The 14,389-nt window shown below is 46.1% G+C and overlaps 1 protein-coding gene across 1 annotated transcript in view; it reads right to left on the reverse strand.

Annotated features, from left to right (window-relative positions):
* Window positions 1-14,389, reverse strand: part of LOC115082207 (rho family-interacting cell polarization regulator 1-like) — a gene marked incomplete at its 3' end in the record, with an annotated part of 140,839 nt that overhangs the window by 52,192 nt on the left and 74,258 nt on the right. Inside the window, exons 5-7 of the mRNA XM_029586458.1 lie at window positions 13,804-13,827; window positions 12,999-13,052; window positions 1,287-1,436 (exon numbers count right to left, since the gene is read on the reverse strand). Coding sequence (XP_029442318.1) covers window positions 1,287-1,436; window positions 12,999-13,052; window positions 13,804-13,827 — 228 coding nt within the window. The remainder of the gene's footprint in view (window positions 1-1,286; window positions 1,437-12,998; window positions 13,053-13,803; window positions 13,828-14,389) is intronic.

Raw genomic sequence — 14,389 nt, forward strand, 5'->3', positions numbered from 1 at the left:
TCTGTGTGGAGAGATTCCCAGTGGATTTCAAGTCCATCATTTTAAGGATTTGGCCACAATTAGGGCTTGACAAGAAATGGACAACTGTCCAAGACTGCATTCTGGGCTAGGCGGACCTTCAATCCAACTCAGTATGGCAAGCCTTATTTGATGTTAGAGGTCAATGCATGGTAAATGGGCCTGGTATTAACAGGAGATCATTAAACTATCGGGGCTAAGAAACAGGAAAACATATCCAGCCATTAGGGAAAGGGGGGCGGTCATTTTGTAACAGTGCATAAGTTAGACAGCAAATACGCACATAAGGTTAAGTCCACTTTGAAAATTATACCACCAAATACCTACTGCAGTTACACCTGCAAATCTGTCCGCCCAAATATTCCATCAATATGCACAAACTTTTTAAAATTCCAGAAACATCCAAACCCATCCCCAACTCCGTGCCCCATAGTGCTTCGCTCAGTTTGGGTAAACTTATGCACGAACAGGACACATGCAAGTACATTTACCCGCATGTCGGGCAGACAATTAAAAAAAAAAAGCCCATTTCTGTGGATAAAGCATGGTTTTAACGCTGCTACCCTAAAAAAAAAACCTCTTCCTACTCTGATCGCAATGATTAATATTCCTGACGTGAGGGCTGGCAGCGGACGCAGCGATTGGTCAGTAACCCATTTTGAGGTTCCCCTTAGGACCACGCGGCCCAGTAGGGAAGTCTGACACTGATCTGGGATGTTTTGGGAAAATGCACAAGCCAAGAGTCTTTCCAGAACTTACAGCTAGGAGTTATTTTCAGTCTTACACCAAACCTTAGGATGATGCTAGTAACCAACAACCCAAATGGAGATGTGCAGGTGAAGAAGAGTGCATGTGGGAGTCTCTCGTGCCCTATCCTTACCTCTATGAACTCCTGGTATCTCACAGTATCTCCCCTGTGTAACCTTGGTTTGTCTAAGTATCCATGACTCGCCTTACTTTACTTTCTGCTGCCTCTGTGCACAGCCCCAGATGCCTCACCTCACTGTACTCTTGGCATGTGTGTGTCTCGGTCCCTGTTCTTATCTCCATGCACACCTGGTGTTCCTCTCCCTGGCAAGTACTTGGGTATCAGTAAAATCCCCAGCTTATGCCTCAACGTGGTGCACTGTATTTCCAGCCCAGATCTTGCCTCTGCGTACTTCTGGTGTCCCTCCGTCCTTAACGCTGTGGTTCTCCTGTGTCTACACATCCCCAGCCCCGGCTCCACGTACGCCTGAGGTGACAGCATCCCTAGCCCTGGGCCTTACCTCTGTGTACTCCTTGTAGCCCTTGCCTGCTTCAGCAAGGCTCTCGCGGGCCTCCTTGCTGCCGGGGGATGCAGTGTAGGCTTTGACCATGTTATTGGCGCCATCCCGGAGTCTCCTTTGGATGCAGTACGACTCATAGAGCTCGTCAATCTGGGCGGGGATGGGTGGGATAGCACCAAAAGAAATGAAAGAAGGGGTGCGAGATAGGCAGGGAGAGCAACAAGATGACAGAGGAGAAGAAATGAAAAAATACGGATGTACAGGAGAGAAGGGAGTAAGACAGAAAGCAGGAGTAAATAAAACAAAAGTTAGTTTACCAACTAATTTGAAAGCATCTATGAATTCACTCACCTAGAGCACCCTGAAAGCAGAGTGATCCTGGGTGACTTGATCCTACTACCAAAGAACACGGCTTTATTTCGATCAACTGACTAAATTTGCCTTTGATTTATGGGATAAATGGAAGATCGGGGCTGACCCATTAACAGGTTATAGGAAATTACCTACATTTTCCATCAGGACAGTCTTAATGTTTGTTTAGAGACCAGAAGCCCAGAAATATTAATAAAATATGGCCAGCTCTTCTTTAAGAGGACTGTGATTCAATTTGAGGGCAGAAAACCAGAAATAATTGCTGGGTATTATGCCCATTCCAATACGATCAAATAATCAGTTGTGTTGTTCATTAAAATAAGCAGGAAGCTGATAGACTGGGAGACTAAAATAAAACACTGTACAAAAAGACAGATTTCAAACGTTTAGAAAATATTGAGCTCAGAATCTAACTTTGGACACTCCTACATAACTAGTCGGGAAGTACTAAGGGTTTGAACCAATAATGGAGTTTGAGACTCAGCACCACTTTCCTGTCTTTTCACACAAATTAAAGAGAACCCATTATAAAACCCTTTACAGCTGGACTTAACGCCTAAATTAGCATAAATATATTGTTCAGTCTTTCTGGATAATAATCTACAGAAATATCTATGATATAAACAGGGGTTCAATTGCCTATGGATGCTTTATACACGCTGCGAGGCCATGCAGGAGATAACAAAAAAATTAACTTCATATTATGTAATTGCAGCAAGATCTAACTAGAGCTTACTTCAACATAAGAAGTGCCCTACTGGGTCAGACCAAAGTCCACTGAGCCCAGCATTCTCCCCTCCAGACACTGGTCAGTTTCTGTCACAAATACCCGGCAGATCCCAAAAAGCGGATCAGTTTCCTGTTAATCCCCTCCAAGGAATAATGGTGGCTTTCCCTAGCCTGCCTGACAAACGACGTGTTATGGATTTTTCCTCCAGGAACTTGTCAAACCTCTTCTAAACCCCGCCGTGCTAGTTGCTAGACCACGTTCTCCGACAACTAATTTCACAGCTTGAACAAGTATTTTCTGTGATCCGTTTTACATCTGCTGGTTGTTAGTTTCATGGAGTGTCACCTTGTTTTAGTATTATTTGAAAGGATAAATTACTATCTTTGGTTTACCTGTTCCACCCTACTCAGATTTTATGTACTTCTGTCATGTCTTTTCCAAGCTGAAGAGTCCTAATTGTGTATCCTCTCTCTTCATAAGGGTGCCATTCCATTCCCTTTATCATTTTTGTTGCTCTTTTTTGCACCTTTTCTAGTTCCACTGTATCTTCTTTGAGATGGTGTGAGCAGAACGGCACACAATACTCAAGGTGCAGTTGCATTAAGGCTTAATACAGAGGGCAATATGACAATTTCCATTCCTATTCGGATCATTCTACTTGCTTTTTTGCTCTCCACCACCATATACAGAGCTGAAGATTTCAATGTATTGTGCACAAGAAATTCAAGGTCCTTTTCTCTGGATGGTGACTCCTACTACAGAACCTAACACTGTGTACCTGTAAATTGGCATTTTTTTTCCCTTAGATGAAACTTTAATAAGGAAAAGTGCAAAGTGATACACATCATTTGGATGCCCAGTATTCTAGTTTTGCAAGGTCCTTCTGCAGTTCCTCACAATTTGCTGCTGTTTTAATAACTTGAAATAATTTTGTTTCTGCAAATTTGATCACATCACTCATTCCTTTTTCCAGATCATTTATGAATATGTTAAACAGCACAAGTCCCACTACAGACCCCTGTGGCACTCCACTAATGACATTTTGCCATTAGGGAAACTAGCCATCTAGTCCTACCCTCTGTTTCCTGTCTTAACCAGTTGTCAGACCACAACAGGACACTGCTTCCTATCCCATGATTTCTTCATGTCCTGAGTAACTGTCTAATGCAATCTCAAAATCTAAAATATACTGTATCAACTGGCTCACCTTTATCCACGTTTGTTTACGTCTTTGAAAAATTAGATTTATAAAGCAAGACTGTTCTTTGTTAAAAAAAAAAAAACTATCTTCCCCATTAAAGCCAGATCTGTGATTTTGGCCAGGGATTTTCATTTTAAAAACAGCTTCTACCATTTTGCCTGGCCCAGGCTCACCAGTCTTCAGTTTCCCGGATCACCCCTGGAACTCTTTTTTTAAAACATTGGGCCTACACTTCCAATCAGATCACTTATAGCAGGTTTGCGATTTCCTGTTTGAGTTTTCAGAATTGTGGGGTGAACATCGTCCGGTCCAGGTGATGTTACTCTTTAGTTTGTCACTTTGATCTGTTACATCCTCCATCCTTACAGAAATTTGCTTTAGGTACTCCGAATCACCCAAGAATGTTTCCAGTATGGGTGTGTTTCCAACATCCTTCTCAGCAGAAAACCTGAATGCCTCGTTTTTAAGTAGTTTATTGTCCACCCTGAGCACCATTTTTGCCCCTTAGTCTTCAAGAGGCCCAAGTGAAGACCTCACAGGCTTTTTGCTTCAGACATACTTGAAAAAGATTATTAGTGTTTGCCTCTATAGCAAGCTTCTTCTCAGATTCTCTCTTGGCCTGTCATATTCCTGTTTTGCATCTAATATGCCAATACCAAATATGCCAATTTTTCTTATTTGGGTTTGCTTTAAATTTTTGGAAGATTAATTTTTGGCTTTTTATTGCCTCACAATTAAACCATGCTGATATAGCCTTTGACCTTTTTCAATACATAGAATACATTTTATCTGGGCCTCGAAGATGGTATTTTTAAACATCCACGCCTCAATTTTTAACCTTTGCATCTGTTTCTTTTACATTTTTTCTAACTAATTTCCTAATTATATTAGTCTCACTTTGTAAAGTTACAAACTACTACATTAGTTTTACTTAATGTCCTCCCTCCAGTGATTATGTCAAGAAAAACAATTAACACTAGAATGTATAAAATTGGTTTATCCAATTATGGGGCACATTAGCAATGGAAAAGCCTGCATGTCATCCATCCTGCTTGCTTACATGAGAGTCATTTTGTAGACTTTCCTAAAACTTATTATAATAATTTTTGGGACCACCATTCCAGATAATGCTCAAGCTTACAGCATCATTTAGTAATTCAGGTTTAATAAGTCCCTGCCCCAAACAGCTTACAATCTAAGGAGGTAGTTTTCAGAGTTATGTGCGTAAACGTTAATATACTATTGCAGCGATTTTCAAAAGCCTATTTAACAAAGGTAAACTGCATTTACACATGTAAAATCCAGTTCTAAGTGTGAAAATTACCCCCTAAGTCAGGGTTGGGCAAACTATGGCCCACAGGCTAAATCCAGCCCATCACCATACTTCAGGCCCGCCTATCTCCTTTAAATTTACATTCCATCAGGCCCCGCCGATGCTCCTAATTGCCTGGCCAAGCATCTCCCTTCATGATGTGATGTGAGACGTCTGACCACGGCTGATGTCAGATACATATGCAGGCAGGTCATAGCATTGACACTATTTGATGACACACTGGTGAAGTTCCTAACCCCCACCACCAAGAAAAGGACCCGCACTGCGTGCCCAGTGCATAATGCTGGCAGGTTTCCCATCCCCCACCAACAAGACCTGGAGGAACATGCTGGCAGGGGTCCCACCCATTGCCAGGGTGCTCCCTCCTCTTTCCTGCCTGCGCGGCCCCGGAAGAAAGAAAACATTGCCAGAGCCACACAGACAGGAAGGAGAAGGAGCACTGGCCACGTACTGAAGAGGAGCAGCGTTTGTGTCAGGGCTGCCGAGAGGAGAAGGTTTGTGCATCCCTCTCCCACTAATCCATGACAATCTCAGGGTGACTGGAAATCAAAAGTTCCCAGCTATGGAGAGCTTGAATTTTTTAAATCCTTTTTAGTTTTATTTTTCAGGTGTTATTTGATGTGCCTGTTTTGAAATATTTAATTAAATTTGGCATATGTTTCATGTTTTATTATCCTTATTTATAACATGTTCTATTCATCACCTGGTTTTTTAAATATTTTTTATTAGTATGGTTTACTCACTTATGATTGATTTATATTTTGTCTTACGAGGCATGGTGATATTTCGGTTTTTGCATTATTGCACTGGCTTTTAGTGGTTGCCAGTTCCGTTTTCTGTCTGCCCCTTTCTATTTATACTCGATGCTGATTTGGTGAGGGTCTGTGTTCTACACTTGTGACTGAGGGGAGGTAGTCTGCTGGCTGGGAAAATGCCTTGTGCCTCTTCGGTTAAAAGGTTCAGCTGATTTTGGATAGAGGCTGGGATCTATGAGTGAAAGGGGCTTCCTCAGTTGCTAAAAATGATGGTGCTTAAGCCTGCTGGATACTGAAACATCTTCAAGTGCTGGGGGGTTTGCTTGTCGTGCTGAGGAACTCCAAGGGGGATTTCCCCCCACACTTCTTGCAGCCAATAACTTGTAATGTGGCCCCAGCACAAAAGACGTTTACCCACCCAAGCCTTAAGTGGGTACCTGAGCCAATGGCAGAGAGTGACTTGCCCAAGGTCACAAGGTGTGACCGTGAGAAGACTGGGATTTGAATCCTGCTTCTCAGCTCATTGCTCTAACCACCAGACCACTCCTCTTCCTAAAAGATAAGCTGATGAATTTGATTACAGGGTACGTTCGTTATGGAAAAATCTGCATATTTTGATTGTTGACACAACTGTTTCTTGAACTTTAGCGAGAGGCGCAAAAGGAACTTGGGCGATGTCTTTGGGTTTAGAACAGGGGTCCCCAAACTACAACCCACTGCGGTAGGTTTTGCCAGCCCACCAGACCATCCCAGAACAAGGGCTACTATTTTTGGCCCACAGGTGGACGTCCCAACCCATACTAGCAGAAACGTAAGATGCCTGGATAAGAAAGGAGGGGACAGGGAAGAAAGGGAAGTGAGAGAGTGGAGAGGGGATGGAGGAGGGACTAGAAAGGGGAGGAAAAAGAGAGAGAGAGAGAGAGAGGTTGGAGGAAAGGGTGAGAAAGGGGAGGGAAGTGGAGAGGTCCACACACTACCTTGGTTCCTCACCCACATCCTACCTCCCCCCCCCCCCCCAAGAAGGAGAATCAGAGGCTGGGGGTAGGTGGCAGGGTTGCCAACTTTGTAAAGTTAATTCTTACTGACACTATCTGCCTTACCTCTGTGGGAACCCTGCTCCCCTTCCCCAGCATTTCAAATCACTAAAAGGCAAGGCTCTTAAAGAGACACCCCCCCACCCCTCGATGATTTTAAATGTCACATGTGCTCCTTTGCTTAAAACGTTTTGGGACCTCTGGTAAGAGTGTAATCTTCTCTGCCAGTGATCATTATTAGAGGGCTTATCCGACTCCAGTTTTTGAAAGACAAGACACTCTGTTTTCAGAACCAAACTAGCATGGCTTACAGGCTGGGTACTGCACTAGGCTTATAGACTTGCTCGTGATGACTCCTCTTCTCCAACAATTTTCAGTGAAATTACATTGGATTGTTCATTTGCTGTGTTTTTTGTTACATGAAGATAAGTGAAAGGTGTTTACGTATAGCATCTACGAACTCAACGCTTTTTGTTAAATTAGTGGGGCATCTCAGATTCCAGGATTCTTTTCCTTCACCACAAAGTTACTCCCACTCCAGGTGATTTCCTGGATTTTTTTTTTTCTTTACAATCTAGGTCCACTCTAACCCGCTGCTGTTATAGGACAACTGGGCCAAGTCTGTTTTAGCTAGGGCCTTGCAGCGAGTGTATGACAGCACCAGAGCTTAAGCCACTGGAACATTTTCACACAGAGAGAAGAGAAAGGGTTACTTTGACTGAACACATTCCCTCACAGGGTCTCTTTTTAAAGAAGTGCCCAGAGCTAGCAATGACTTACAGCCAAGGTAAACATTTCATCTGCTGCAAGGCAAGAAAATGCATTCCAAACATTTCAGGTTCCCAGGAGACCTGCCACTGCTAGCCAGGAAGCAGGAAATGGAGGACGACCAGGAGGAAAAGCTTTAATCTTACAATGGCCCTCCTGTAACAAGTAACTTTGTAAAAAGAGGGCAAATGGGTAGTTCTCTCTTAAAGAAGGGGAAAGAACAAATCCAGGATGTTTTTTCACGTTTCTGCAATCTGAGCTTAATCCCTCCCACTTTACCCCAGGGTCTGCTTTTCTTAAATAGCCAACTAGAGCACTGATGGACCTTTAAATTAATTGATGAATTAGTCCTCTAAATCAATGTTTCCCAACCAGTGTGCTGTGCCTGGAGTACAGGTGTGCCATGGCTGGAGTCTCATTCAGTTTCCCTCCCGGCCTGCAGACTGTCCTCCTGCCAGCAGGGGGCATCAGAGAACAGCGCTTATCGGCAGCTGCTCCTGCTTCCCCCTCTGCTGGCTCCCGAGACCTGCTGGCCCATGCAGTTCAGATTGCAGAGGGAGGCTGGCAAATGAGGAAGCAGCAGTGCTAGGTAAGCCTGCTCCCAAACTTCTGCTGTTCAGGGACTGAGGGTGGAGTGGGGAAAGGGACAGATGATTATGATTCAAGGGAGTGGTGAAGAAGGTGATAATGATGCCAGCCAGCGAAGCTGAGGAAAGGTGATGGGGGAAAAAAAAGAAGTAGAGAGAAAGGGAAAGTGATGATACCAGGAGGTGGAGGAGCGGGAAGATGATGCTAGGACGTGAGGGAGAGAGCAAGTGTTGCCAGGGTCAAAGGGAAAGGGAACAGAAGGCGATTGTCATGGGGAATGGAGAGAGAGAGAGAGAGAACGATGCCAGGGGATGGAGGGGGAGGGGTATAGGCAGATTGATGAGGGGTTGTTAAAATTACCGTGAGCGGGAGGGTCCCACGAGCAGCTTCACTCACCTAAAACTGGCAGATGCCACCTCTATTTCCTTTGTGGCCTGCAAACACTGCCGTTCCATGATGCTGCCACACCTACCAGTGTCCTGCTACACACGCGCATGCACTTCTCTTCTTCAGTTAAAGGGCCGAAGGCAGGAAAGCCCGTGGTGCCTCAGATGATGTCATCCCCAGCTGCCCTATAAAAGGGCTCTTCTGTCTCTCCAGAGTTGCCTTCGCAAGGTCGCCTGTTTCCTTTGGTCTTAGACTCCTTTCAGCATCTTGGTCTTCAGCCTGGTCCAGTGGCTTAGTCTTCGCCTTGTTCCAGCATTCTGCTGTCTTCAGTCTCAGCGCTCCAGTGTCTTCAGCCTTCAAGCCAGTGTCCTGCTCCCGAGTTTCTAGTCCTGTTCCATAGTCTGAGTTCCCGAGCTCTGGTTTTGAGTTTGGAGTTCCCGAGCCTTCTCTCTGGAGCCTTGGTCCTTGTTCTCAGTCTTCACCTGGTTCCATGTCTTGCTTGGACTCTGTCTCTTCAGCTTCAGTCTAGCTCATGCCTGGATGCGCTCTCCCACCAGCGGCATGGACCATGGCCAGCCTCTGGGTTGTGATGGACACAATGTGGCACAGGGGTTCGCGCATACTTGCAGTCCGAAAGGGCTTTCCCCCGAGGTTGGAGTCCCTTACAGGGGTGGAGAGGGGTGAAGGAAGAGGGAAGGTGATGATGATGTGAAGGGGTGGGAAAGTGGTGAGAAAAAGTGATGATTATGCCGATGCCAAGGGGTAAGTGTTGTGTTCGTGGACCCTTGGGCTGGTTGGAACAGAAGATGGAGTGCCGTGGAGGACCACAGCGAATGTCCCAACCAGGAGGCGGTTCGGAAACTCTGTGCTGGCTGACGCTCTGGTCTATGGAGAAGTCCTCTGCGACCAAGGACTCTCCCTCCTCTGGATGGATGGATGGACGGTGTAGGACCGAAGAAGAAGAAGAGGATTCTTCACCCTGGAGACCGGCACTCCCCCGGGAGGAGCCCTTAGGAGTCCAGCCGCTGGGACTTTAGAAGATTCACCCTGGAAGCCGAAGTCCCCCCAGGAGGGGCCCGTAGGGACTCGGCCGCTGGGACTTAGGCGACTTCCTGATGTTGTGGGTGGTCCAGATGCAGGCGCCTCCTGCAGGTCGTGGTTCCGGACGGCTGGCGCCTCCAGCAGGTCGTAGGAAATCCAGGAGTCAGAGTCCAAGGGTGATCCACAGCCGGTCCAGAGTCGGAGCCAAAGAGCGATCCACAGCCGGTCCAGAGTCGGAGCCAAAGAGCGATCCGAAGTCAGTCCAGGAGTCAGAGCCAGAAGAATCCGAAACCAGTCCAGGAATCAGAGCCAGAAGAATCCGAAGCCAGTCCAGGAGTCAGAGCCAGAAGAATCCGAAACCAGGGAAGCAGGCAGAAGCGGGACGAAGACAACCAGGAACACAGCAACACAGGACAAGTCCAGGAACCTTGTTGCAAGGCACAGATGAGAGTTCGATGCAGGGTACTTGTACCCTGAGGCGTCTGACGTCATCCTCAGTGCAGCTGAGGATTTTCCCGCGCTGGCCCCTTTAATTGGAACTCCTCCCCGCGTGCACATCAGGGGGCGGGGCCAGCCGCGTCTGGACGTCGGCGTCTCTCCCGAGGAGGGAGAGACGTGCTGGAAGGCCTGCAGGCCCGGAAGGTTGCCGCGACTGCCCTGGAGAAGCCCCGAAACGGCCCGGGCCACCCCCGAGGTAGGTGGAGGACCCGGGGCACGGCCCGGGACTGCAACAGTAAGAGAGCAGGATGGAGATAATGCCAGGGGATGAGGAGAAGAGGGAGAGGAAAGGTGATGTGAGGGGGTAGGGAAGAGGTGGTGATGATACCAGAGGTGAGGAGGGAGAGAAAAGATGATGATTCTAGTGGGAGGGGGAGAGGTGCAGAAGGAAAGGGAAGGTGGTGATGAGGATGATGTCAGAGGTGAACAGAGAAAGTGATGATGCCAGGGGGTACAGGAGAGTGGTGGAAGAAGAGGGATAGAAGGAAAGGGAAGGTGGCGATGTTAATGCCAGGGATAAGGAGATGGAGAGAGAAGGTGATGTTAATGCCAGGGAGTGAGGGAGAGGAAAGATGATGATAATACGAGGAAGGGAGAAGATGAAGATGTCAGGGAACAGGCAAGATTATGATGCTGGGGGAAGAAGGAAGGGAGACTGTGATGATGCCAAGGGGTAGGGGGAGAGGGAAGAGAAGAAAAAGTGATGGGGAAGTGGGTGGTGTGCCACAACAAAAGTGAACCCTGTGCCAAGTGTGCCACAAAACAAAAAAAGTTGGGAACCACTGCTCTAAGTGATAAGGATTTTTACCAATATAGATACAGGTGTTCCAGAGGCAAACTGACATGACGACTCATTCAGTGCAATAATTGTGGATCTCTACTCCAAAGACAGACAAGCTCTAGGTTTCCAGACGGTCTGCATCTTTACTTTACATTTATTAATATCTCCTATTGCCTATGTGATTTACAGTTTTAAACATATACAATAGCATAAAAGATTAAACAATCTGTCTGCAGGTCTCTATTGTCGGCTCAGAGTGCTGCGGCGGTCAAAAAAGCAAGCAGAATGTTAGAAATTATAAGAAAGGGAATGGTGAATAAAACTGAAAGTGTCTTAATGCCTCTATCACTCCATGGTGAGACTGCACCTTGAATACTGTGTACAATTCTGGTCGCTGCATCTCAAAAAAGATATAGCTGCACTGGAGAAAGTACATAGAAAGGCGACCAGAATGATAAAAGGGATGGAACAGCTCCCGTATAAGGAAAGGCTGAAGAGGTTAGGGCTGTTCAGCTTGGAGAAGAGAAGGCTGAGGGGAGATATGATAGATGTCTACAAAATCATGAGAGGACTTTAACAGATAAATGTGAAACACAGATATTTACTCTTTCAGATAATACAAGGACTAGAGGGTATTCCATGAAGTTAGCAAAAAGCAAATTTAAAACAAAGCGGAAAAAAAATTCTTTTTCACTCAATGCACAATTAAGCTCTGGAATTCTTTGCCAGAGGAAGTGGTCAGACTGTTAATATAGTTGTGTTTAAAAAAAAAAAAAAAAAGGTTTGAATAGCTTCCTGGAGAAGTCCATAAACTGCAATTAATCAATAGGGAATAGCCACTGCTTACATTAGTAGCTTGAATTCTATTTAATGTTTGGGTACTTGTAGCCTGGATTGGCCACTGTTGGAAACAGGATATTGGGCTTGATGGACCCTTGGTCTGACCCAGTATGGAATATTTTATGTTCTTATGTTTTAAGTGGGAAATGACTGATCTTAGAGAGGAAATGGCTAAAATTAATGACCCCTCTAATACACAACATCCAGAAAATCTTCCTCCACTCCTTCAAAGGAGCTAAATAAACAGAAATAAATGGGTCACAGTGGGCTCTGGCAGGACAAGATCCATGACATGCAGATTTCCTCCTCATATCCTATCCACACTAATTGCCTTCACAGCATTAGAAATAGATAAGATACACCTTGTGGAGTATTAAGTAGTACAAGTAAAAAAAAAAAACCCACACCCCCATTGCTCATAGAAACCCAAAAGCACTGTTAAAAGATCTCGCATTAGAACAAGGTTTCCTTTGGGGTACTCTTATTAAAACATTAACTCTGGTAAGAAAGTAGGTCTTCTCTGCCAGTGATCATTATTTGAGTGCTTATTTGACACCGATTTTTGAAACACAGAATCTGTTTTCAGAAGCAAACTAACTTTTAGACCATTAACTTAGGGACAAACTTGGAAGGTTACAAAAATGTCAAATGCCTACCGGGATCTTCAGCTAGCAGGAATAGCAACCAGATTCTTGGTACTATTACAGAATAAAAGAATTCTGACACTTATCTAACAGGTCCATTGGGGAACCAATGTCCTGGCCATAACCGAAGTCAGTAAAATATGGAGATTTTAGGGAATGGGTTCAAGTATCGGGGGCAAGGCCAGAAACATTTTCAGAGCTATTGCCTGTTCATGAAAAGCTTGGTCGTATCACCAACTTTTAACAATTATAGCCCAAAGCGGCGGTGATCTGGCTGCTTTGTGCTTCCTGGAAGGCATGGGGTAACCTGCACAGAGCAACAATTGCAACCCTGAAGGGGACACAATGGGACTGGGCCTTATGGGTCTTCATCTGCCATCATTTACTATGTCACTAGTTTGTGCGATGCTGTCAAATGCTCAGACTACTGAGAACCCACACGTTCACACTGAGGTACTGCTTAGAGGAAGTGGCAAATGAAGCTCAGCAGTGTTCTTACCCTGGCAAATGTCAACAAATAATAAAACAAATCAGTCCAACAATGTCTGTGAGCTGGCCAATGGCCCGGGACAATAGGGGCTGCTGCGGGGCAGGACAGGTGTGTGCATCTGTGCGTGTGGAAGAAGGGGTGTCTCAGTGTTGGAACAGCAGGGTGAGCTCTAACCTCAGATGCCCCCCCCTAACTCTTTAGTAATGAGATGATGCAAACTGTAATAGATCTGGGGGGAAGCAGCACTCACCTTGCTAGAATGGAACTCCAACCGGCGAATAAAACGCTCAATAGATTTCACTTGCTGGGGGGGGGGAAATAAAAAAAAAAAAAAATTACCTAGAAGTTTAGGAGAAGGATAAACTTGCTGCCTGCTATTCACGCTCATTAACATGGATATATTCGATAGGCAGGATGAGGGGAGGGGGCAATAACAGCATGTGCATCATGTCATTTGCGACCCCTTAAGTACATCAATGTCTAGAGTAGGGATGCTCAAACCGATCCTACGGGGCCCCCCAGCCATTTGGGTTTTCAGGATCTCTCTAATGAATATGTATGAGAAGTATCTGCAAGCACAGGAGGTAGCACATGCAAATAAATCTCATGCATATTCATTAGGGATATCCTGGAAAACCTGAGTGGCTGCAGGGGGGGGGGGGGGCATAGGACCGATTTGAGCACCCCATTTTAAATGTTCCTCATTTTTCTAAGCTGACCAGGTGCTGTATTCTCCCCTCTTGCCAACACCTCCCTTCCCTCTGTGAAGAGGCATCGGCAGCCACTAGTACAAGCATTGGCAAGACCTTGGCTGCATCACGGAATCGTGTTTAACCTTCTGCAAATATCTGCATGCGGAACTGTGAGGCGGCCGGCCCTGCAAGCTCCCGCTGGCACGTTCTTTGGGGTCGCCTCCGTTCGCAGCAGGTGCCGGCCCTGCTCCAGCTCTCCCAGGAGCGGCAGCAGCCTCTGCCCCGCTGCAGGAGCTCCCCGAACGTGACACGGGCTACTACCGGGGCTATTTTACATGGCATAGAGAGAAGAAATAATCTTACCTTATCCAAGTCATAAAGGAAGCCCTAAAGGAGAGAAAAACACAACACCAAAAAGCAGAATGAAGTTAAAAGGCTGCTAGGCAAGTGCCAAAGTAGTCTAAAGAATGAAAAAGGCTTCTCGGCCGAGGGAAAGAGCGCACACCCCTTTGAGCACAGGTAAGGCATTCAGCGTGAAAGTGCCAGGCTGGCAGTGTGTTTATTAGAGGGGCACAGAGCTGGCATTTCATATTGCTCTCCAAGACAAATACATCCCAACACAAAGGACCTGGCCTTCCCTCCATTCCATAATGGGATGAAGCACATTCGGGCCCATACAGTAAAGTCGCGGGACAGCGGGCAAGCGCCTGCTCTCCCGGTGCGCGCACAGGCCACTCTCCTGTGAGCGCGATTTCGTTTTCAAATGAGGGCCTGCGGTAAAAAGAGGCACTAGAGACAGGAGCGGCAGCTGTCAGTGGGTTTGACAGCTGATGCTCAGTTTTGCCAGCGTCGGTTCTCGAGCCCACTGACAGCCACGGGTTCGGAAGCCGGACGCCAGCAAAATTGAGCATCCGGTTTTCAACCCGCGAGCTTGGCTGCACATTTTACT

The sequence above is a fragment of the Rhinatrema bivittatum genome, unplaced genomic scaffold, assembly GCF_901001135.1.
Source record: "Rhinatrema bivittatum unplaced genomic scaffold, aRhiBiv1.1, whole genome shotgun sequence".
Lineage (NCBI taxonomy): Eukaryota > Metazoa > Chordata > Amphibia > Gymnophiona > Rhinatrematidae > Rhinatrema > Rhinatrema bivittatum.